This window comes from Clarias gariepinus, chromosome 20 (genome assembly GCF_024256425.1).
Source record: "Clarias gariepinus isolate MV-2021 ecotype Netherlands chromosome 20, CGAR_prim_01v2, whole genome shotgun sequence".
NCBI classification, from domain to species: Eukaryota; Metazoa; Chordata; class Actinopteri; order Siluriformes; family Clariidae; genus Clarias; species Clarias gariepinus.
In genome coordinates, this window is record NC_071119.1 from 17605541 (window position 1) to 17630286 (window position 24746).

General features: G+C 35.8%; 1 protein-coding gene across 1 annotated transcript in view; it reads left to right on the forward strand.

Annotated features, from left to right (window-relative positions):
• Positions 1-284: 284 nt before the first annotated feature.
• arhgef40 (Rho guanine nucleotide exchange factor (GEF) 40) overlaps positions 285-24746 on the forward strand; it is a 37850-nt gene continuing 13388 nt past the window's right edge. Inside the window, exons 1-12 of the mRNA XM_053480040.1 lie at positions 285-513; positions 9651-9740; positions 10078-10185; positions 11669-11954; positions 15042-16290; positions 19235-19476; positions 19566-19754; positions 19844-19958; positions 21319-21412; positions 21506-21592; positions 21748-21864; positions 23363-23461. Of these exons, the coding sequence (XP_053336015.1) occupies positions 511-513; positions 9651-9740; positions 10078-10185; positions 11669-11954; positions 15042-16290; positions 19235-19476; positions 19566-19754; positions 19844-19958; positions 21319-21412; positions 21506-21592; positions 21748-21864; positions 23363-23461 (2679 nt within the window). The 5' untranslated portion in view covers positions 285-510. The remainder of the gene's footprint in view (positions 514-9650; positions 9741-10077; positions 10186-11668; positions 11955-15041; positions 16291-19234; positions 19477-19565; positions 19755-19843; positions 19959-21318; positions 21413-21505; positions 21593-21747; positions 21865-23362; positions 23462-24746) is intronic.

The window sequence follows — 24746 nt, forward strand, 5'->3', positions numbered from 1 at the left end:
TTTGGCTAATACGGGCAGTACACATGAAACATCTTGTTCCCATTAGCTGCGGTTTAATGCAAGTAGAACTGTCGGTTTGAAAGTGTTGTCGAAACAAACTTCTTATAACATGTTTATCATATTTAAATCCACGTATTAGTTAAAAGTACTATTCAGTCAAACATGGGAGTTTATCAAAATAATTGTGTTTTATTTGCGTTTTAAACTATTGGAGAGGGAGGTTTAACTCCAATATGGCAACCTATGTTGGCATCGGCTTCTGTATTGAAACAGCGTCTCTCACATCGCGCTCTCGAACTAGAGAAGACAAATCCTGATACAATGTCGTGCAGTGATCTCGACTTCTTATATTAGACATGAGTGACAGACACCGACACAAGCTATAAGCTTGCTCCAAGCTATACTAAGGGTAACATTCGGATTTACTGATGATATTGGATCACGTATCGGGACAAAAGGAAAATATAACGGCCATGTAAGCAACAGGGACACAGAGGACAGAGCACAGTCATGGTAAGTGTCCCACTCGCAAATTCACTCATCAAACTTTTTTTTTTATATATATAAGAAAATGTTTGTTTGTTTTTATTTCCGATCCATGCAGCAGTAGATCTCGATTGCTTCGTTTTCCATGCATTTGATTTTCCCCCCTTTCCTCGTTTTTTCCTTCTTAAAGTTCCTTTTGTACAGAATGAACAACTTCCATTAAAACGCATCTGCTCTCATTCAGACTTCCTGTTCTTATCTCTAAAGAAAAGTCGTTTGTAGACTTGGAATGTGGTTGTTGGTGAGGGAAATCCCCTCTTCTTGCACTGGGAAAATTTCATACAATTCCATGGGAACTGCAAGCTGTACTGTAGTTGTATTAGATTTGCATGAATTAAAGAAATTCTGGTTAAAGCTATTACTATCACGTTACAGTATTTCTGCAAAATTATTATTTTTTTCACTGTGCATAATAATAAGGATTGTCAGGAAAGACAATAATTAATTCATTTTTTTTTTTTTTATTATAAGCAAGTATACCTAAATACATTTATGTACTTATAGCTCCACTGTCATGCAATAGCACAATAAAGACTGTCTTGAGTCTAGGAGATTTTAGAAGTAACTTACCATGCTAGACTGTACAATTTTAATTACACTCATTTTATTAACATTATAATACACTAGGCCTATTCATTATTTTCAACTTAAGTTATGAATAGCGCTGCGTACTTAAAAATTGTTTGGTTTTATGTGTTTTCACATTGGCAGTTTCTAACTTATGGTCTCTGCCTATTAATTGTGTTCATTAATGCATGTTTGTATAAGAAACAGTGAATGAAATAGAACAAAATATTCTGACATTATAGGTGAATAATGGTTATATTGCCCTGTGGTAGAGGATCTTTAAATGTTTTGTCCTAGGCAGTGTGCATCATTGCGGGCGTTGAGGTTAGAACTGTTGCCTTGCACATCCAGGGTCAGGGTTTGAGTCTGTTTGGTGGATTTCCTCTGAGTGCTCCGGTTTTCTCCCACACTTTAAAGACATGCAGATCAGGCTAATTGGCGTTCCCAATTGTCCCATAGTGTGTGGTGGATTTGCAGGGTGTACCCCACCTTGTGCTCTAAATTTCCTTGGAAAGGCTTCAGAGTTCTATATGAACTTGCATTTATGGATAAAATTGGTTAAAGGCAAACCACAATAAAACAAACAGCTATTAATTTTGCACACAAATTCGCTGTGCAGTTTTAATTGCCACAAAATCTCAGAAAGTGAAACTGAGCTGAAAATGGAATGGGAAAAGCGAGTGTATGGTTTAAATTATTGCAGGCAAAAAAAGCTCTATAATAGTGAAGCCAGTATTTGATGTGTGGGACTGGGTGGAGTAGTTTGGCCAAGAGAGGGACAGAGAAAGGGAGGGAGAGGCCCAATTTATTTTGGGAGATGTAAAGAGCCATGGTGATGGTAGGAGTGATGCTGCATTTTCCACATTGGAAATACAGAAAGAGAGATGGGAGGATGGGAAAATTAGAGGGAAAGAAAGGGAGAGTAAGAGAGATTTTTTTAGTTGGAAAACCTCTCCACATAGGAAATACGTTTTTGTAAACTGTTTTTAGCATAAAGCAATGTACCACAAAATCATCATGCCGAACATTAGCAAAAGATCTGTTTGAATCAACATTATTCATTCTCTTCACAAAAACACATGGTGTAAAATTAGGAAAACACAACTGATAAACTGACAACTGGTAGATAGTTTAGAATCTTTTTGATCCCTTTGTTTTCCCCACAACCTTTTTCTATTTAGTTCTCTTTCTCAAGGATCATACAGTTTCTTGTTATTTTCCTCTCTTTTACTCATACTGCCAGCTGAGGCAGTCTCTCACCCTCACTTTTCTGTCCTGTGTCTGTTTGGAGGAGGTCTCCAGACCTTTCCGGTAAAGCGTCACACTTTCAGGCTGGTGCGAAAGCGAGGAAGTTGAGAGGAAAGAGAGGAAGAGCAGCAGAAACCCCCTTTTAATACACACCCTACTTGACAGAGTGCTTGGTCACACATATACCGACCACCCAGCAGATGATACTTATTTACTTGCTAGCAATGCAATCAGCATAGAAAAGGATTAGGGCCACCAGTAAAAAAAAAATACCTTATACTTAGAATTCTGACTTTTTTCTCAGCATTCTGACTTTAATCTCAGAATTCTAACTTTAAAAATGTATTTGTTTATTTATTTCAATTTAATTATTTCTAACAAATTATTAGAATTAACTGAAATATTTAACAAATAAAAAAACATATAAAATATTTAAGATGGCTATGACTGTCATATAAAATCCATTCATTTTGGTACAGGATATTGGATTCATTGTTGGATATTGGATCCAATACTTGTTCAAGTCCTCTAAACAAATAAGTAATCTCTGTTGACCAAAAAAAAAAATCACAAAAAGTAATAAATGTTCAGAAACCAAATGTTCAGAAACAAATAAATACAAGAGTATAAGTGCTTAATTAGCAGCCTAATAAAATGCCCAAGATCAGTTAATCATCAAGATGTAAATACCTCTATAAAAGCACATGGTGTTCGGGAGAACATGTCTACATCATACCAAGAAGAGAGAACATTAACCATGACTTCCGAAACAAACCGATGGTGGACTTTTACTATATCTGCTTTAACACCATGCCCATTATATTGAACTTTCGATCTCATAGCAATGAGATATACCAGGGACTGATTCGTGGTCATACTATACAATATCATCAAAATGAGAATGGGTTCCCTGTTCAATCTGGTCTACTTTTTTCTTATTTACCATACATTTTCTAGTTTATTTCAGTTATTTAAGATGCTTTCGTGACAATGACCACTGTTAAAAGCTATACAAATAAAACAAGGCCATCAAGGCACTTGCCAGTCTCCCAGTTATGGGCATCCCATTTGCAGTTATTGGGAGAATAATGAATTCCATTTCAGTTTTTAATGTCAAAGTAAAATAAAGTTTAATTTAAGTTTAGTTTAAGTTTAGTTTGAGACTTTTAGGATCTGTTGGCAACTTCATACCAGCTTTTTGATTTGTGTCAGTGTAACTGAGAGTAGTTAAATATATGCTTTAACCCTTTATACTTGAAAATACTTGGTTATACTTGGAAAAGCAAAATTTTTGTGATTTTTTTTTTTCTTTTCAAAAAGTTAAATTTCTATCATCATTTTTATATTATACAAATCAAGGTCAGTGAAGTTACCATATATGGTTCTTTGTTTATCTACGAAAAAAAAAAATACCAAAAAGTAAAAAATAAAAAAAATTATTATTAAAACAAAAGGCACATTCATTTAAATATAAAAGCATACAAAAATATAAGCATAGTTATTGTTCTCCAAATGTGTTTTTGTCCTAGAAGTACACTGGCACTGACACCGTTAAGATGCATAATTGGTTAAAAAGCAGGGTTTAAGACTCATAACTAAATTATAAGTTGGAATTATAAGGAAAATCAAAGTAAAAGGAAAATACTCTACAGCAAAATTAGGTGATACTGTTTAACATGCAACAGAGAGTTACTATTACCACACCGAAGTTGATTATTTTCCAATAACAGCAAATCAGTATTTTTCTTTCTTATATTCCATAACATTTTTCAATGGCAAAAATTTTGACACCAACCAGCTGTGGGTGTCTGTGAGTATAAAAGTGGAGAATAGGGCAGTTAGGGTTTTCCTCCAAATGTGTTATGTTGATGTGTGATGCAACATCAACAGTAGTCTGAAAAAATATGGTTGCCTGGCTTCATGTGCCTCGTCTGGCTTCATGTGCCTCGTCTGGCTTCGTGTGGGAGCTGATGAAGTGCCAAAACTATCCTTTGCGGTCATTGATTGACTGTGTGATGTCTGAAATCCATCATCTGAAAGACATCATCAAATGCTGGGATTGTTCCCTGGTGAAGCTTTACCAGGATTTTACTACAGCTGTGTTCAGTTCCTGCTTGCACTTAAGGCATTTCCTGTAAACAAGTGAAATGCTTGCTTAGTTAGTCAGCTCAGATGATTGATTTGACCATTGCAGATCATTCTGTACCTTAAATCAAAGTTTTGTTGTTGTTGTTGTTTGTTTTACCTTTAAAGTATATTTCAGGTTTATCTGCTCTGACAAGCACCATCCGTTCTGTTTTGAAGCAGAAAATATCGCCTCATACATATAAGCAGGCATATCTTTGCTTTTGCCACATTATTAATAAATGGAAGGAAACTAGTTCTATTAGTCGCTCACGCCATAAAATACAGTAAGACAGTATGCTTTGGATCATGAGAAGTTCTTTAATGTTTACATACCCTTCTCCCTTCATTATGGTTGAATTTGTTTTTGTCTCATTTGTTTAAACGGTGTTGTAGTATGTAATCTACAAGTACTCGAAAGCCAAAATGTGATTTTCCCAGATGAAAAATATGGGTTAAATAATTGTTCAAAATAAACATGGATATAGTTTACATTTCTTTACTATGGCTCTTCCTCTTTAATTGTTGCCTTACTTTGTTCCCATGTGGCCTGAAAACGTGCGTTCAACATTTTACAGCTGGTGTTTAGTCAAAACTAGTGATGTACACATTGCGAATTTCTGGTCTGGTTCCAATTTTATTTATTTTTTAGGAACTGCAATTGCCAACAGTGCCATGTGATATGATGTGATGTGATGTAATGTGATGCCAGCTTAAGGTCTCATGGTTGAGAATTTGGAAATTTTACACAAATATTCCAAAAGGCCAGCGCAGATCATAAGAACACCAGAAGTGGACAATGCGCTTACAAACATACCAGAATAAAAGCTGAAGAGTTGGCCATGTTGGCTTAAATGCTTGGTGGTCCAGGATTTTTTTATGGGTTAACCAATGACAAGAATTCATAGATGTTTATATATTATTTGTTTTCTTTAAATTTAATTAAATGAACCTCTCAAATTGTACACATCACTAAAGTCCTTGGGCAGTAATTGTGCCCATTGATAAGACTCAGGTAGGCAAGTCTGTCCTTGCCAGTGGTTTGCATCCTGTAGTGAAGTTTTCTCTTGATTGTTGACTTAATAATCAGAAACTCTTACCTTCTGGAGAGTTTTCTTGAACTGATGAACTGTTGTGAAGGTCTTTTCTTCATCAGGAAAATAAATCTTTTCTTATCTACCTCAGTTGGTTCCTGTGAACTGCTGGGACTTTTGGTGTCCCAGACCTTTGGTCTGGGACTTTTCTGAGCTAAACTAGTCCATTCTTTGTTTTTTAGGAATGCATCTAACAACTGATTTGGTCACACCAGATGTTATCTCTTTTGAGGATTTGTTTTTTGTCTCAATGTTTGTTGTTTTGTTTTGTCAGCTCAATAATGGCTTGCATTGGCACTGCAAGCACTTAGGAGATCCTAGACCTAACAGAGTTGAACCAAATTCATCCCAAAAGTCTATACAGTACTTTGACTTTAAATTATTTATTTACTTTCAAAAATGTATTGTGGCAGAGAGATAACATACAGTAATAACATCTTTGTGAATCTTTAATCCTGAACCTGAGAATATATTAATAGAGTGCTCTCAGCCCTCTCAATATGTTGAAAGCATTTAAAAGGCACTTTTGTGTCTAAGAGGACATATGACAAATTATTTGTCCCTGCTTAGTGTAGGCCTGAGTGTTTATCATTTAACTTTAAAAATGCAGTGACAGTAAAACAAATGGAGAGGCCATTTGAGCCGAAAAGCTCCAGCAGAATACAATGCGCAGGAAAAGGGCAATCGCTCCCCAGAGAATATTTTTCTTCTGCTGTGCTTTCTCTCTCAGCACAAAATAAAATTGAAGCAGACTAAACATGTGTGGTGGTGGCCTGGGAAAAATGTTTTAACATATGATATACAGTGAACCCTCGGATTACGAGTAATGCAGTTTTTAATACATTTTGACTTGAAAAAACGAACAAGTCTTGGTTTACGAGCACCAAGTATCATGTATCACGCATGCGCTTCTTGTTTTGTGGGCGTCTCTTACTAGTATAATAAACATCCGTGCATGTGTGTGCTGTTTACTATAACACTGTAAGCACGTGTGTGTGTGTGTGTGTGTGTGTGTGTGTGTGTGTGTAAAAGATATTTTATTTTGTAGCTAAGGACATATTATAATAAGCAGAATGAGTAGCTCACCTCTCATATCTCTCATATCCAGTCCGAGTCGTTCGTTCTTTTGAATCTATTCAAAAGAAGGAATGCATAGCGTCTATGTCACGTGACAATGGGACGAAAGACTCGGGACTTAAAGGAGAACCGTTCAATTCTGTTTCCTGTGACTACACTGCATAGCGTCTATGGAAGTCACATGATAAAAGAACGAACTTGGATTAGAAAAGTCATTAAGAAAGAATCGCTAAATTCTGTTTCCTGTACATAACCTATGGAGGTTTTGCGATGATTTCCCAGTAGAACATGAACGAATCACTCTTCAAGACTACGGGTTCTTCTAAGTCACGTTAAAGATTTGTTCAAAATGAAAGAATCGTTCATGAACGACCCATCAATAACACACAGACCCCTCCTATTTTCACCTTCACAGACACACACACTCTTTCTCTCTGCTTTACACAGAAACATTGCTCTGTTGCGATTCTTTTCAAAGGTAAAGTGCAGCTTAATTTGTTTTATTTTTACGTTACAGCAGTGATTTCGTTGGTGGGTCGCTTAATCGAGTGTCATTAGAGAGATTTCTTGTTTATTTTTCCGATAACACAGTGCTTGCGTTGTGTGCGCGCATGTGTGTGAAAAGAGTGAAGGAAGAGTAACTGTGTAAGATGAGAAGGGGAGAGCGGAGCTTACTTCAGATTCACACAGACACACACATACACAGCGCCTGCGCGAACAAGTGGAAACACTTGTGTGTCGGGATTAATTTTTACTTTTGTTTTTTTAAAAGGTAAAGTGCATGTTTATTTGTATTATTTGTACTTTATATTTTGTGTTAATTATTTTAATGTATTTATTTTTTGGGGATGTGGAACGAATCATTTGAGTTTTCATTATTTTTTATGGGAAAATTCGATTTGGTATACGAACTTCCGGAATGATTTATGGGAAGGTTCAAGCATATTGAATGCTGTCAATGCACCACGTCACATACCCAAAGGCATGTGATTTTCTTTTTTTTTCTTTTTTGGTTGTTCGTTAATTAAACTACAGTGGTATCCAAAGGATTTTCCGAGGCTAATACACTTAAATTAACAAACAAATACATAATAACAGCTTGCTATTGCTTTTTAGTGTAGAAATAATTATTAAACCCTAATGGATGCAAATAGGATAACATAATAATAACAGTAATAATACTGTCAGATTTTCTTTTCCGTACTTACAGACCTATTTCATCAGTTACAATTACTTAATACTAGACTAATAATATCAATCTGAATTTTGCAACTTCGTCTCATGCCCTAGTCATCTCAAGGCTGTCCCCTTTCTCTTCCTTTTGAGTGATTCAACAGACAGTACAGTTTGATTCCAGCAACAACAATGTGATCTAGAGACAATCCAAGGAAGCTCCAGTTATATGATAGTATGTCTTTGAGCTGTTGGGTCTAGCACATAGTAAAGTGCTCTTGTTTGGTCTGCCACAGTACTGGTAGTTGTGCGCACCCACATACAGAAGGCCTTTGTGCAGAGGCTGAGTTATCAAGCACTGTGAAAAGACTGAACTCAGAGAAAGCCTCATACTGCAGATTCCTATCTCTGTGTGCATCCCTGATACACAGTGAGACATTTCAAGATGCATTTCAGCATTGTTTTTGCCGCTGTTCATGAAATCCAGTTTTAATCCAAAAGCAATATTCATTAACTGCTAGACCTAACTATATTACAGTACTGGTTTTTATATTAAAATCTTGATTTTGTTAAAAGTTTACACTAGGACTTACACATGGACATGCCACATACATTTGTAATGGATTAAAAGTGTGTAGATTCTTTGCATGAGATAATGTATTTAAAATAAAAAAAAAGAATTATATGTAATTTACAAACCATATCAATGATTTGTAATAGTAATAAATAAAGCTCTTCCGTTATAAATATGAAATAGTTACATTTTTAGGACAGATGAATATGAGTATTCATTATTCAGAACAAGAACAACAAGTTCATTTTATAATTTACGCAATGGGAGCGCTGTATCATTTACGGTAAGGGTTAATTAAGATTAAGTTATAATAAAATTAAGATTATAACAGTCAGATGGATTTCCGCATGCTCCATAGCATATGGTTCTATTCTAACTGTACTTAGATGTGCAGCTAGAAATCTGATAAGCTCAAACCAAAACAAGAAACCAGACGAAACAAACTATGCTGATAATGTCCTGTGCCTCACTATTTAGGCTACATTTTAGTCTTCATACTGCTCTCATCTTTCTGTCCCCCCCTTTTTTTTTACTTTCTTTCCTACCACTTTCCTCTTAACATTTGTTTTTCTTTTCCTCTCTTCCCACTCGTTCTTGGCCTTGCATAAAACACCCTTTTCCTGGCCCGTTATTCCTAGTCATCCCTCACTTTTTTTCCACCCCTTCTTTTCCCCGGTGCTCGTTTTTCTGACCTGCTCGCCAAGACCAGGCTAGAACTCCGGACTTTTTTTTAGAAAATGTCTCACTGTAATTATTGTCAGATGATTTTTTTGAGGGAGAGGAAGAGATGAATAGAGCAGAGCGGAGAGAGAGGAGCTAAGGGAAGTGAGGAGAAGTAAAAATAATAAAAGAGGAAGAAATGTTGGAAAAAGTGAGAAAACACTTCGAGTTGCTGTGACAACTGGGTGCCGTGAAATAAGAGGAAAGCCACACATTAAACTATGGCTAGGATTTGCAGGTGTTTTATAAAGTCTATATGTGGGCGATATTTATGTTTTGGCAAAAGGGTTTAAAGGTCAGGGTAAATACTTGAAAGAAGACAACAACCATTTGGACCGCGGGAATTTTTCGACAGCCCCGAGAACACACAACAGGAAATGATGCCTATGTGAAACGAACAAGCTGCCATCATTTTTTCTCCCTCTTTCTCTCTATAGAGAGAGATACTATAAATCTTTAGTGTATCATATTTAACTTCATTCATATACATCATTTTGTATCTTTTTTTATATGTTTGTTTTATCCAGGGTTCAGAGGCTGTGGAGGACTGTGTACAGGGGGCGCTCTCTTCCCTCTATCCCCCATTTGAGAGCACTGCACCCCCTCTCCTATCCCAGGTCAGTAGTTCTTTCAGGGATTCTATGGTTGTTGAACTCATGGAAAAGTAAAAGGGAATGACATTTAATTTTCCACAGCTTGGAAAGTATTGGGGAAGTGTTCATGGATTATTTTTTTTTATTAGTCCCAGTATTATTTCAACACATTACACACAGTAGTTAGTTCTGGTACAACATCAAATACACCCCCGCAGGAGTTGGTTAAGAGCACAGATGTGCAAGATGGGGCTGCAAGGAAGGAATCCCATACAACGGCTGTAAATCATGCAATGTTTTTCAAAATGTCTTATTTATATAGTACTATTTTGATATAAGCTGTGTGTGTGTGTGTCTTCAGGTTTTTTCTGTCTTGGAGTCCACCTATCAGCATGACAGTTTAAGGTACCTGCTGGATTTCTTCATCCCAGCTAAACATCTTCTCCACAGACTTCAGCAGCATGCTTGCGTAAGTATGTACACTCACTAAACAAGGGTAAATTGTTTCATTCATATAGAACAAGGGTGCTCAAAGGGTGTGTCTAAATTAGGTTTAAGTGGGAAGAGTTTCCACTTTTAAAACACTGACTCACTTACATATACCTTTACATCCACAAACTTGCTTATCTACTCTTGATCAGTTATTTGTTTTCTTTGCCCCATATTCTCTTCTTTGTGTCTATACGTACGTTCAGGAGAATATAGAATACTCAAATATCACTTCACATTGCTGTTCAGATATAATTCGTGGTATTATTTTAAATGGTGTTTCTTACTCAAACACACACAACAGATATACTTTCTTTCTTTTATTTTAAGAATATATACATATTCTTTCTCCTGCTTCCATAGACACAAACACACCACTGTATGATTACATATGGGTAAATCTCATTCATTCTTAAACCAAAATTCTCTCACACACATTTTCTACTGTGTCTGTTTTCACTGTCGCTGTGAGCAACTGACTGGGACAAGAGCTATGAGTCATGACTATAATTCTTACCATATGTGTGTCTAAGAGAGAAGGGGTTGGGGGTGAAGGAAAGGGGGATTGGCAGCTACTTGTGTGAGAAAGAAGTTAAGAAAGGGGAAAGGGAGCAAAAAGAGAATGGGAGAGGCATCAAGGGAGAGAGAAAGAGAAGTCTGGGGCTTACAGAGAATTTATTGAGAAATAGGGAGGGATACGTTAGAAGAATCTTAAGGCACACATTGAGAACGTGAGACTGAGGCACTGTGGTAAATAGAGAGTATAGCTGAGGAAACGTCATAAAAGAGTTCAAATAAAATGTGGAATGTTTCTAATGAATCTATTTATATATCTCACAGAATGTCTAAGAGAATGATATCGAATACAGATTCAAAGAGAAGAGTGGAATTTGACAGTGGTAGAATAAATTAAAGTGGAGCCGTGGTTTATAATATACTTTGGTCTTATGAGTGTGTGAAAAGATTGAGAGAGTTAAAGAGCAGGGAAGAATGTCTAATTAAAGAGAAAGTTTTAAGAATTGAAGAGAAAGATCTATAACAAGAAACACGTAGGTGTAAAGAAGTACAGTAAACTGTGGCTTGTGGGTTGGACCCCAAGAGCTTGTTTTTTATTTTTATTTTTCGATATTCTTTTTTGGGTCCTCACTTTTTACAAAAGTTTCTACTAGTAAACTGGTTCAAAGTTATTTATACTGGAAGAAAGATGCACCAAAGGGGAGAGAAAGCTGAAGAAGGACAAACAGCATTTACATTTCTAAATGTTTATTAAGTATAAATAAGTCCAGACACATTATATTATATTATACATATTATATGAACCAAAAATTCACTTCAAAGAGTAAACCTTTTTAATTTATGATTAAAAATAATAATAATAATAATAATAATATTAATAATAATAAAATAAAAAGAGTTATTGGTATTTGAAGCCAGTTTTTACAGCACAATCTTTTTTTTTTCAGTCTCAGTATTTGGGCTGTTTGTTCCTCCACTCTGGTTGGCCCCTGTGTTTGGGAGAGAAGGTGGTGGTCCAGCTATCTACACTTGACTGGAGGCTCTTGCGAAGCAGTGACTTCTACCTGCAAGTGGTGCCATTCTCCACGCGCTGTCCCCGCCTGGCTCTCAAGTGTTTAGCTTTGGGTGGTCGCAATGTCCAGGAGGTCCTGGTTCCTGAATCCCAGCACTCTCTGGTGTTTACAGCAGAGTGGCTGCATTGCATCAATAAGGAACGTGGTTGCAAGAGAGAAGGTGAGCTTAATACCTCGATATTTGTATAGTTACAAAAGGTTATAACATTCATACATGCCAGGTTTAATATTTGCATTAAAGGTTGCTTTCTTTATATGAATTAATTCTTTGTTGCCAATATGAGCATGTGTTTAAACTCAGAAACTTAATTTGTTGAACTGATTACTGTATTATGTGTATGTTAAAGCCGTGAAATTCTTTTGAAGTTAATGTTCATATTCGAATTACTTAAAATGTCAAACGGTTGGCTTCAGAATGAGAATCTGTTTTGGCAGTTTTTCAAAACGAAAAAAAAAACAAGAAGTATGACAAACTGATTAAGTCTATTTGGTGCATGTTTTCTCTTAGTCACCCAAGCATTAAAAGTTATATCTGTGTAAATTTTGTACAAGTTAGCGAAATACTACAGTTGTTTCCAGACTATCCAGGTCTTTCTGGCAGCAAGTTGGAACAAGGAAAAAAAGTATTGAGATTGTTTGAATTATTGTTTCCAAAGTTTTTTGATCGTGAGAAAAATAAAATTAATACATTTTAAATGCAAAAAGCTCATTTTACAATGCATTATACGTCTCCTCCTGTACTAGTTTCACTAGTACCACTTCAGTAGCTGACAACAGCATCTTTTCATTGTAAGTATATGAACCTCATAATGTCGGTGGCCCCGTAAGGTTATACAGTAACAGAGTTCAGAAATCCTGATTGGATAATGAACGTAGTGGACGTCTTTCCACAGCAGCACACGTGTCTCTTGCATTGAACCCAATATTGTGGCATTATTTTTCTGTTAAATATTACTGTGAGATGCATCATGACTCCCAGAAGCAGCAAAGCCAATGCTAGTAACCTATTTCCTTCTAAAAGGAGGATATATAGCAATAAAAAAAGAAACACATGGTTGTGTGCCTGAGGGTAATACAATGCCCAGCCAACAAAAAAAGTCACCTGGTTTTAACTAAGCTAATAGTTAAGAGCCTTCCATTGAATAATTACTGCAGTGATTAATATGGTTCAGCTGGCAACAAATTATTTAATCCTAACTGTTGCAGTACCTTCTTAAACAACCATGGCACGTCATGTGGTTGCGGCAAAGATTTTAGTGTTTCATTAGGATCAAATTATTGTCTTGCATAAAAAAAAAAAGAAAACAAATAAGGAGATTGTTGAAACTACTAAAACTGGGTTAAGAACTGAAAATGCATCATTATCTTCAAGGTAAAAACGTGGTCAGAAAAATGTAAAAGAAAATCAACAGTAGAACTCATGTTTGTGTTTACCAGTAAAAGTAGACGTATTTCCACTCACACACTGTGGAAAGAACACAAGGGATTGTGATTAAACAGCTGTCTAGCCTTAAGAAAACCACTTATGAGTGAGGCTGTTAAAAAAAATAATATTTCAGTTCATAAATACTGGATCGTGGAGCATTGGAAAATGTTTATGTGATATAATAAGTCCAGGGTTACCCTGTTCTAGAGTTATGGGCATATCGGTAGGAAGAGAGGTGAATGAAGTATTCATGCCTAGTGCCTATTAAACAAACCTGTTGAGGCAATGTCATGATCTGGGGTTGCTTCTCTTGATCAGGTCTAGTTTAGGCAAAATGATGTGCTCAAAAATTTTGGTTATATTTAAGATAATCTGAATATATTAAATGACCAGGTTTTTCCATCAGTGGATTTTTCACTTCTCTGACGGCACAAATACTCCAAGATGACAATGCTAGGATTCATTGAGGTAAAATTGTGAAAGGGCAGTGGTGACTTAAATGGTTACGGCTGTGGGTTACTGGGTGACTGATTGAAAGGTCAAGGGTTTGGGCACTGTATCCTGTACTATGACCCCAGCTTTCAAACTGGAATATGTGAAAAAATATATAATTTCTCTGTGCTGTAAGGTACATGATCGTGTACACAGATCATGTACCTTACAGCAGAATAATTAAATTATTATTATTATTATTATTATTATTATTATTATTATTATTATTCAGGGGGCATGAGATATGATTTCTTTAATTAGGTTAAGGTCTGGACTCTTTGGTGGCCATCCATGAGTAAAAATTATGCCTGAACTACTCTTTCACAATTTTACCCTAATGAATACTGCCATATTCTATGATCATTTTGACAAATGGATTGGCCACCACAGAGTCCAGAGACTCTCCATTGAGAATATTTGTGATCTCTAACTCTTCCATCATTAATACAAGTTCGGGAGAGAAATTAAGGCGACTTTAAATGAAAGTAAATGTTGTGACATTGCATAAGCTTATTAAAACGATTCTACTGCTGTAATCAAAGAAAAAGGCAATACAATGACAGTGTAATTTGCCAGCATAAGTAAAAGTTTGAACGTCTCCAATCAGAGATGGACTTAAAGTATGAGGAAGTAGGGGTATCAGGGCAAGGTATGAAAGCATGTCAGATAAAACCATCTGATTCTGATCAGTCACTAAAGTTTTGGAATCTTAATAGAAAATACTCATGAAGTGGAAAAAAATAACACACTGGTCCTGGCTACTCATGAACTGCTTTTCCTGTGTATACAGCCACCTAGTGTTAAGGCTGGGTATCACTCAAGATTTTTTGATAATCAATGGGTCTTGAGAGATAATCAGTACTGGTATATATACCTTAACCTCTATACTAAGTGTGGTTTAACTTTTTCTGTTTGACTATGTAGTTTTATGCTTCATTTTTTGCCCTCTTTTCTTAACGCAGTCTCACAACATAAAGAACAAATTAATTTACTACCATTTAGAGTAGTCCTAACAGTGTTGTTTAACTTAGAATAAAGGATGTGTTTCACTGGGTTTATGGTTGTTTACCATTTTCATCTGTTCTACAACTTGCAACAAAGTCACTTACAGACACCAAAGAAACAGTCCTAAATGTACATATAACTGCAGTATAGTAGGTGCATTTTCCTCATTTCCCTAGTGTCATGCCTCTAAATATGGGTTCAGTCAGTCTGATTTCAAACTGTTTGATGGTACATGAGGCTAAAAGATTAAAGTGATTTGGTTAACTGTGTTTTGCTTTATCTTTAAAGTAGAAAGTAATTTAATAAATTTTCTTTTTTTTCCAGGTGGAGGTGGTTTAGACACTTGTCTGGTTAGTACTTCTGATGGAGTAGTACGTATTCCGTGGGATGAGGTCGTTTACCCAAAATTGCTACACAACCCCACTGACCTGGAGCATCCTTCCACACATCCACCTGCCCTGGACTACCTATCTCCAAACACTGGGAGTCTGGGATGGTGTACTTCTTCTGGAGATCCTGACACCTGGTCCTGGGATGAAGAGGATGATCTTCCTCCAGATGGAGATGAGGCTGATATTGACTCTACTCTGCGGCACCTCAGACAGGCCAGTGATGGATGTGGAGATTATGTAGACCTACTTGAACCTCGAGGAGGTCCAGATGGTGGCACCGATTTTAAGCAGCGCTACTTGGAGATGCATGGGATCTGCAAGAACAAAACTTTGCCGCTGTGCAGGCGAAGCAAGGCAATTCGAATTCGTCGGGGGAAGGCCTGGGGCTACGCGAAGACCGAGATCAGTGGAAGGACAGGAAGCTTACGTAGGAGAGACAGCAACAGCAGCAGAAAGAATAGTGGAAGTGCTCGCACAGATTTGGCCAACTCTAGACCCCCACCCCGTGTCATTGATTTGGCCAGAGAGAGAGAGGCATCTGCTCAGTGCGTTCAGGCCTCATATGAATGTGGCGGAGATGCAGGAGTCTTGGATACTAGGGACCTTTATTTAGAGGGTCCAACCAAGGAGAGAAGGCCTGGCGTCGGTGAGGAAAGGAAGGGAGCTGGAAGTACACTACCCTGGGAAGAACGTCATAGAGGAAGAGCCAGCAGTAGTGAACTAAGCTCTAGAAGTAAATATATCAGTGAAACAGAGACTCATACTGCAGGAAATATAGCGGCGGACCAATCAGATCAGGATCAAGGATTTCACTCAGATTGTGTTTTTGAAGATGATAAGTCACTGGCTGAAGGTGACACATTGACTAAGGCTGCGGCAGGTTTAAATAGTGTGTCTGATTTTAGCAGGCATCTGGCTAACAGATCAAAAGGAAAGCTTAACACGCAACCAGATTCATCTCAAAACAAAGAGTTAAATACTCCCCAGAATGACCAAAACACAACAAACTCAGGAAAGTCCAAAGGACAAAAAGGAAAATTGAACGAACATAGAAAACCAGAAAAAAATCTCTCTCAGACAGGTACCGACAACATCTCTGGTGAAAGGCAAGTTGGAAAATTGGATGAACGTGTGTGCCCCAGGGGAAAGGATGTCAAAGTGGGAGGATTTCGAGCACCCAGGTATAACATCACCAGAGGTGGGTAGAGTAGGCAAAATTTAATTAAGTAAAAGATTTTTTTTTGTAATCAGAAGAATAAAATGTAAAAAGAAATACAACATAAATATATCCCCCATTACCAACCTAAGTAGTATAGTCACGTTTAAAAGTACCGTCTCTAATCATATGTTTTTTTTTGTGTGAAACATAACGAAAATTATCAAATCACTTTTTTCACAGTGGCATTATTTATTTAACGAAAATAGAATTAAAAAGGAAAAAAAAAAACATGTGGGCAATACTAAGTACCCCTTTACTATTTATTTACTACAAGATTTAAGAGGGAAAGTTGCAGCGAGGTTCTGAAACCCACTATGGTGCTAAGGTGGTACTGTGGTACTAAGACCCACTATGATCAGATGACTTTCACTATGTTTAACACAAAAACACAGAAAAATTAAAAGACGGGGTTCATTTTGAACATGGCTGTATGTGTGTGTGTGTGTGTGCGTGTGCATATAGGGTTATATACAATTAAACCTTGGATTGCGAGCATGCTTGTAAATTAAAACACTTGTTAATTTCAAGCGAATTTCCCATTAAGAAATAATGGAAACTCCGATGATTCATTCCACAACCCAAAAATATTCATCTGATATTACTTAAAAAATTAAAAAAAAAAATATATATATATATATATATATATATATATATATATATATATACAAAATTAACCTGCACTTTACCTGATAAGAATCGTGGCTAAAGTAAGAGGAGAGGGGGGCTTTTAAACTAACACACACACACACACACATGCGTGCGCACAAACACACACACACTAACAGAATCACTGCTTTGTCGGAAAACATCTCTAATGACACTTGCTATTGACTAATTTTAAAGATTTTGCAGAAATGTGATGTTGGATTGTAGTTAAACAGATTCATCTCCCACACTGCTACAGCCTTTTAACCTTTATCTTCACGAGTGCCATTGTTACTAAAGAACAGTCACTACACTTGGACACAACATTAAAAAAATGCTTTACACGCACACATGTGGTCATAATGTTATAACCTTACTCGTGTCTTAAGTTAAAATTTATTAAATTTCATCTTGAAAAACAACTTCCATATCAAGTTACTCACAATCCAAGGTGCCACTGTATATATATTTCCCATTTTAAAAGACTTCACTGACTGAATTCTCATTTTACAGTCAAATAAAATGTCATATACAATAATACTGGGGATAAGTAATTTAAACAAAACATTAAACTTAATAAAATATGTCAATTCTAGTTTTAACTAGGTACTACCCACCTCTGAATATTCCACAAGTATCCACAAGTGTCTATTTACAACCTTTTTATTTACTATTATTATTATTATTATTATTATTATTATTATTATTATTATTATAGACATATGTAATAATAAGCAAGGTCAAGAATGAAAGCAAAGTCAATATTTTCAGCTTTAAATCAAGGGGTTCAACAAAAGTGTGTCATTAATTATTCAGGAATTACAGTCGTTTTCATAGACACACCCATTTTTGGGAGCTCATAAATAATGAAACAAACAAAAATAATTCTAGGCAAAAGGATTGCCTTTAATATTTGAATGAAAATCCTTTGCAGTTAAGAACTGCCTGGAGTATGGGACGCATGGAAATGACCAAATGCTAAGTTTTCTTTTTCAAGATACGTTGCCAGGTCTTTACTGCAGCTGCATTCAGCTGCTGCGTGTTTGGGTTTTTTTTTCTTCAATTTTGTCTTCTGTAGGTAAAAGACATACTGTATAGGGTTGAGAGCAGGTAACTGATTTAACCAGTGAAAATATCCCATTTCTTTGCCTTGGGTAGCTTTTACTGTATGTTTTGGGGCCAGGGGTAGCTCAGTGGTTAAGGCATTGGACTACGGTTCGGAAGATCCCAGGTTCAAACCCCACAACCACCAAGTTGCCACTGTTGGGCCCTTGAGCAAGGCCCTTAACCCTCAACTGCTCAGATGTGTAATGTGGAGATAAAAATGTAAGTCGCTCTGGATAAGAGTGTCTGCCAAATGTAAATGTCTTGTGCCATTATAAATCTGCATTATAAAGTGCCCTATTGATTTTGCAGTATTTGGCTGAATCTAAGCAGAGAGTATAGCCCTATATACCTACGAATTTATATAGCTACTTTAATAAGCAGTCAAATCATCGAAAAACACCAGTCAAAACCACCAATATACAGAACCACCTTTTGTCAGCCATTTGTTCCATTATTTATGAGTTCTCCAAAATGTTGTAATGATGATATAAATGTAAAATTATACAAAAAATTTTAAAGTTTTAAATCTAAAATGGCTGCAATTCCTGAATAGTTAATGCCACACTATTAGCCAAAACCCTTGAATGAAAGCTTTACTCACATCTTGAGTGTTTGATTTCTTTTCAAATGCCAAAAAACTTACTGTATCTTTATTCCAAATTGTTTGGACCTGACTGTATATGCTGTTTCTTTTTCCGGTTTTCTGATTATATTTGTCAGTTGGATTTCTTTTAATTCAGCTTCAAATTTTAGATGCACTCTGGCAAGTGCATAGTCTAAAGTAGTAAGCCCTTGGGTATAGATGGCATTACAATTCAACCTAAATGTGTTTAGTTAGTTTGAGATCAGGCCCCTGTGCAGGCCAATCAAGTACATTGACTCCAACACTGACATGCTATGTTTTTATGGGATCTATCGTGCTGTAACATGTTTGGGAAGCTCAGATCCAGTTAAGGGATTTTTTTTATGCTACAGCATACAAGGCATCTTGTATACTTGTGTGCTTCCAGTTCATGGCAATAATTTGACAGAACCTCACACATGGCTGTGATGGTCAGATGTCTTTAAACGTTTATATACTGTAGTAATAAACTATACCAGTGTAGTTTTGTGTAATTATTTAATGTATTTGTTTGTTTTCTCTTTGCTTATAGGAGAAGGAGGAAAGCTAAGGGGAAAGGGAAGGGCAAAGCTGGTGGCCGTGGCAACCCTAAAAACAAGGAAGAACCCAGTTCCTCAAAGAGTCAGAAGAAAGCAAGCCACTTAGAGGAAACATCTGATTCCTCAGCTAAATTTCCTCTCTCCAAAGATAGCCATTCAAATGAGGGTAAAAATACACTAAAGGACATAGCGAATGGTCATGAAGCTGATTCTAAACCTGCTGATGGGACTGGAGGTTTGTCGGAATCTGATAATTCACAGAATTGTTGTCATAGAGCTGTGCCTACAGTACAGTACATAACATTGTGTCTTGTTACTTTGCAGAAAAACAACCAGAAGGCCAACCAGACATCTTACCAGACGCCAAGGTTCAATCAGACATAGATCATTCCCCAGAAGAGACAGTACCATCACCACCTTCTGACCAATCACAAGCACCATCTCCAAAAGCCCCTCTTCTACTTAGAGAGTTGAATGAAGACCTGCTCCAGTCTGGAAAGTTCATGTTGACAGGTAAACTTGATAACATAAATATAGAATATGGAGTAGTTTCCAATTTGCTGTTTTTGATCAGCTCATTGTTTTTTTTTACCTGTGTGAAGGTACTGTGGATAGACTGGGCCATGGGTTGGTCATTACAGAAGCACACGTTCCTGAGGAAGGTTATAATCACAATGACATTGTGCAGCTGTTATCCTGTTATTACACCATTACAAGGTAACATCCAACATACTGTATATGCCATTTAAATACCTTTTAGAATTAATTAAAAAATACCAGCAGTGTTAATAATAATTCACAATCTAGTTGATGTACTTAACTTGGTTTGACATAATCAGTTTTTTTTTTTTTTTTTTAACTTAGATACTTATTTTGCTTAGTTGGGAGTCTACAGTAGGTTGCTGTAAACTTATGACAAATGATAAAAGAAATACAAACATGCAACTTTGCAAACAAGTGGAATTTACAAATGTAAAAGATAAGTTGAAACTTGTTTGGTGACAAGCTTTCCTGCTTAATTTTTGTTCTGAAACTACACATGTATTATAGCCAGCAAGGAACTCACTTCTAAAATCCTGCATACTCAATAGAAATATATGCTTTATGAATTAGGACACTGTTTGCTTTGCCATAATGCATTAAAAGAACAAAACCTACTTTTGTTCTTTCAAAACATAAAACCTTTCACTAACCTGCCACAGCTGGAAATGCACTGTAGTCGATAATAATTCATGCATTCATTTACTCATTCATTTATCTTTAGGGGCACTTAATCTTGGTAAGGGTTGTAGTAGATTTGAATCCTATTCCTGGGCCAAATCCAACTAGTATGGGTTGTCAGTCACCATGCACACACACATTCACATACTTATGCACACCTATGAGAAATTTAGCATAGCAAACCCACCTGTTTTTTTTTTATAATTAAAATATGCATTATTCCAGATAATTAATTAATAGCTTAACAATATAAGTCATCATATGGATAATTCTGTATGTATTTATGTTAAATGATTTGGGGTTATACTGTATCGACCATCATTTACACTGCCTTTCATAGCCCTTTCCAAAAACTAAATACGCAAGTACGACATCCAGCATGTCTTTTTTGTGGAAAATGCTTTAAATTAATTTATTTTTGGCTGTAGTATTCCGTCGAGAGCCATTACTCTTTGTGGTGGCAAAGAAATAGCACAGACCAGTGGGAGGAAGTGATAATTCAAAACCGTATCCAGAATCTTGTTAACCAATACACTTTGGTCTTATGAGAACATAACACAAGACTGAGAACTGGTTCAGTATTGTGACTGAGCTGTAAAAGGCCTCAAGAGATTGCAAGACCAAGACCACAAGAACGAGAGGATTTTCTCATGCTGTTAAAAGTCAAATAATTCGCTGAGCATAACCATATTTAAAAAAAAACCTTTTATTTGTATGGATATTTTCCCCTTATTTCTTAATTAGTCATGGTTTATTTCCTGCATTGAGCTTTTTTCATTCCTACATTAGAGTTAAGTTTAATAATAATAGTAATCACGATAATCATAATAATTTGTTTGTTTGCTTTTTATATTAGACCTGCAGCTAGAGAAAAGGGCTTAACAGTGCTGTTGGACAGTAGACAGGCTTCTCCTTCTGAGCTTTGCTTCTCTGCCTTGAGGTCATTCAAGGTGAGAAATTATATACACTATGTACTGTACGTACTGCATATGCACATTTATGTGTGCATATTCCCCTTAAACAGTATGCATGTGTGTTTTCAGGCTCTGGTACCAGCAGGCCTTGGCTGTGTTCTCATTCTTACAGGCGAAGAGCAAGAATCAGGCCCATATAACCTGAATGGCATAGAGGTGCCCCACATACCTCTACATAGCACAATTCTTTTAATAATATTTAAAAAAAAAAAATTGAAAAAAGTATTTTTAAAAAGTAATCCTAATTTCAGGTCATTTGTAGTGACCTAATTAATACAACCATGCTTAGTTTTTCTCTTTAACTCATACAGGTATACACAGTAAAAGGAACAGGAGTCCTTCAACAGTATGTAGATAAACAGCAGCTGACTAAAGAATTGGATGGAGACTTTGAACACTCACATAATGACTGGTTATCCTTCAGACTGGTGAGAATTCCTCTATTTGTACATTTTGATTGTTAAAAGAAACCACCATAAACCATCTTTTAGACATGCTCACGAGATGATGTTGTATGTAAATGAGAATTAATCTTTAATTGTTTGATGTGGATAAAAACTGATTGGAAGGAAAAATACCAACCTCTTAATTTTTATGGGCCTTTATACAGTAAATGCATTTGAAATTTCAGCGACTTTTTATTTTATTTTATTTTAAAATCAGGTAGATGATTTAACAGCAACTATGCCTCAGCTCTATTGAATCCTTAGATCTTGTTGGTTTGGTTGATTGATCAATTGGAAGTTTCAGCTTAAATTATTTAGTCGAATCTTTATTATTAAGTCAAATCCAACTAACAAATAGCAAGTTTATATAAAGGTACTGTATATATCATATTATTGTTCTAATACATTATTGTTTCACTAAAATAACATTGTGTAGTATTTAGTATAGTAGCAGTTAATTCACAGGGGCATGTATGGCTTTATCTATGTTTTTGAGAGACATTTAACATTTTTAGTAGGAGTTTCCAATATGTCACTTGGTAAAAGTGTAATGTAACATTCCTATGAGTTTTCATTCGGATGAATTAAGGGTTTTGTAATTTCTTTAATGAATCAATATTGGTTTGCCTCAGAAAATTGTGGATTTAAGAAGAATAAATTCTTTTCTCATCCAAGTGTACCATATTGTCGTGAGGACTTCATGCAACTGGAGTTGTTGCATGTTTAGAAAATTATTTTATCATCATAAGAAAAAAAAAAAAATTAAGTTTGAGGGGTGTTGAGGTCAAACTGGGACTTGGGATTGTGAAATTTCCTGTGAATAAAGGCGTAAAACTGGAAACAGAATGGTGAAGAGACTTTTGGCTGCGGTAAAACATTTATTTTTTTTATTTTTTTTATCAAAGTTTTTTTTATTGGAAATATAAACAAGTTACGTATACATACATACATTGTACACTATTTTTTTTCTAACCAAACCCCTCCCCCCACCCCACAAAAAAAAAAAATAACAACAAACAAACAACAACAAAGCTGCGGTGAAACGTTTGAATGGTGTAAACATTGTAAAGAATTTCATAGGTTTGTGAAAAATGATTCTGACGAATTCAAAGAGTGGAACACCTGATCCTTGAAAATTGCTGAGTAACTTGCAGAAGGGACACATCTGTCTGTGTGAACTGTACACATAATCGTTCACAAACAGCACTTGCACATCAAAAGGACTTAGCTGGGAGATGTTGCCTCATCTCCCATACAGTCCTGACCTCGTTCCAAGCCATTTCCACATGTTTGGGCCATTAAAGAACAACGTTTCAGACATGAAGCAGGCAAATGGAAAAAAAGCTAGTTATTAACTCTCATAACTGTGTTCTATATATCTATATATTGTACATATATCTTAACTTATGATATATTTAATCTAACAGCAGCAACACCCTAATAAAATGTTCTTGGTTTATTCTCATTGTATGTACTGTAGAGCCTGGAACAGCTGACTGAACGCTGTGAGAATGTCCTCTCTCTTTTGGAGGATGCACTAAAATCTATGGGCACAGAACCTCTGCCTGACTGTATTAAGGTAGGATGTATTTCATAGAAATGTCTTGACCTAAATCTCAATTAGGGGAGTGTCATTATGATGAAAGGATAAAAATAAATGTTAACATCACCACAGTCTATTTATATAACTGTATAAGTGACTACTGAGTGTATATACTGTAAGTCAGAATCAGTTCATAAAACATTGGGCCAAGGTCTTGTGTCCAAACAAGGACAAACGAGGCTAGATGAATGTGAAAAAGCACATTTAAGCTTATTAATCTGTCCCGTGTGCTTTACAACACTTTATACATGTATTCCCTAATCACAGGAATATACAGTAAATGTAGAAGTGGTATCTGATATGGCCACATAGGTTATAGTCCATCTGCCTCATGCTTCAATGTGTTGTGCATTCTAAGATGCTTTTGTTCTTTAAAGAATTGGAGAGACTGGTAATTGGAATTAGTGTAGGCATTCTGTAAGCTGAAACTTGTCAATCATTCTGAATCTGCTGCACATGAAAAACTTTAACCAAAGTTGCTGGTCCTACCCAAATGATCCATTGCCGCCACATGATGACTGATTAGATAATTGCATCAATGAGTATTGTAGGTGTGCAAGTGTTAATTGGCGCACTATTCAGAACTACCATTATCTCCACAGTGTTTTTTTTTATTAATCTTTTGCTATAACATTAAAAATTAATTCGTTATTTATCTGTTTTTCTGCCCCTTGGATGTATTTGAGTTGGTTAATATTGAGAAGATGATAATCAGCCTGATATAAAGATGCTAATAAGAAGCTAGCAAGGTATATCTGTTGGATGGTGACCCTATGCCAAGATCAAGTAATGCAGATAATTAACTGATTTTACCATTTTTTCTTATTAGTAAGAAATATCAGTTTGAATATTATATTTTTAATAAAGAGCAATATTATTATATATTTTATAAAAGTATTAATAGTAATTAATTAATAAAAGTATTCTAATCTTTTTATTAGTACAGCTTAAACAGTAAGGTAATAATGCCCTACAGGTAACATGACAAAAAACATATATGTAATGCATGTAATGTAAATAAACACAAAATATAGTTATTATGTTAAATATACATTTGTTTAAGTGTGTGTAAATGTACTACAAAGTATATTCACTGAAGCATACTTCCTAAGCTTGCTGAAAACATATCTAAAAGACATCTCCTTAAAACATACATTTAAAACGAAATGCTTAAAATGTTGCTATGGTTACTCTCTGGCTATCAATCTATCTACTGATTCGAGTTTTGGCTGAGACTGTGTAAACGGAAAATACAGTTAAC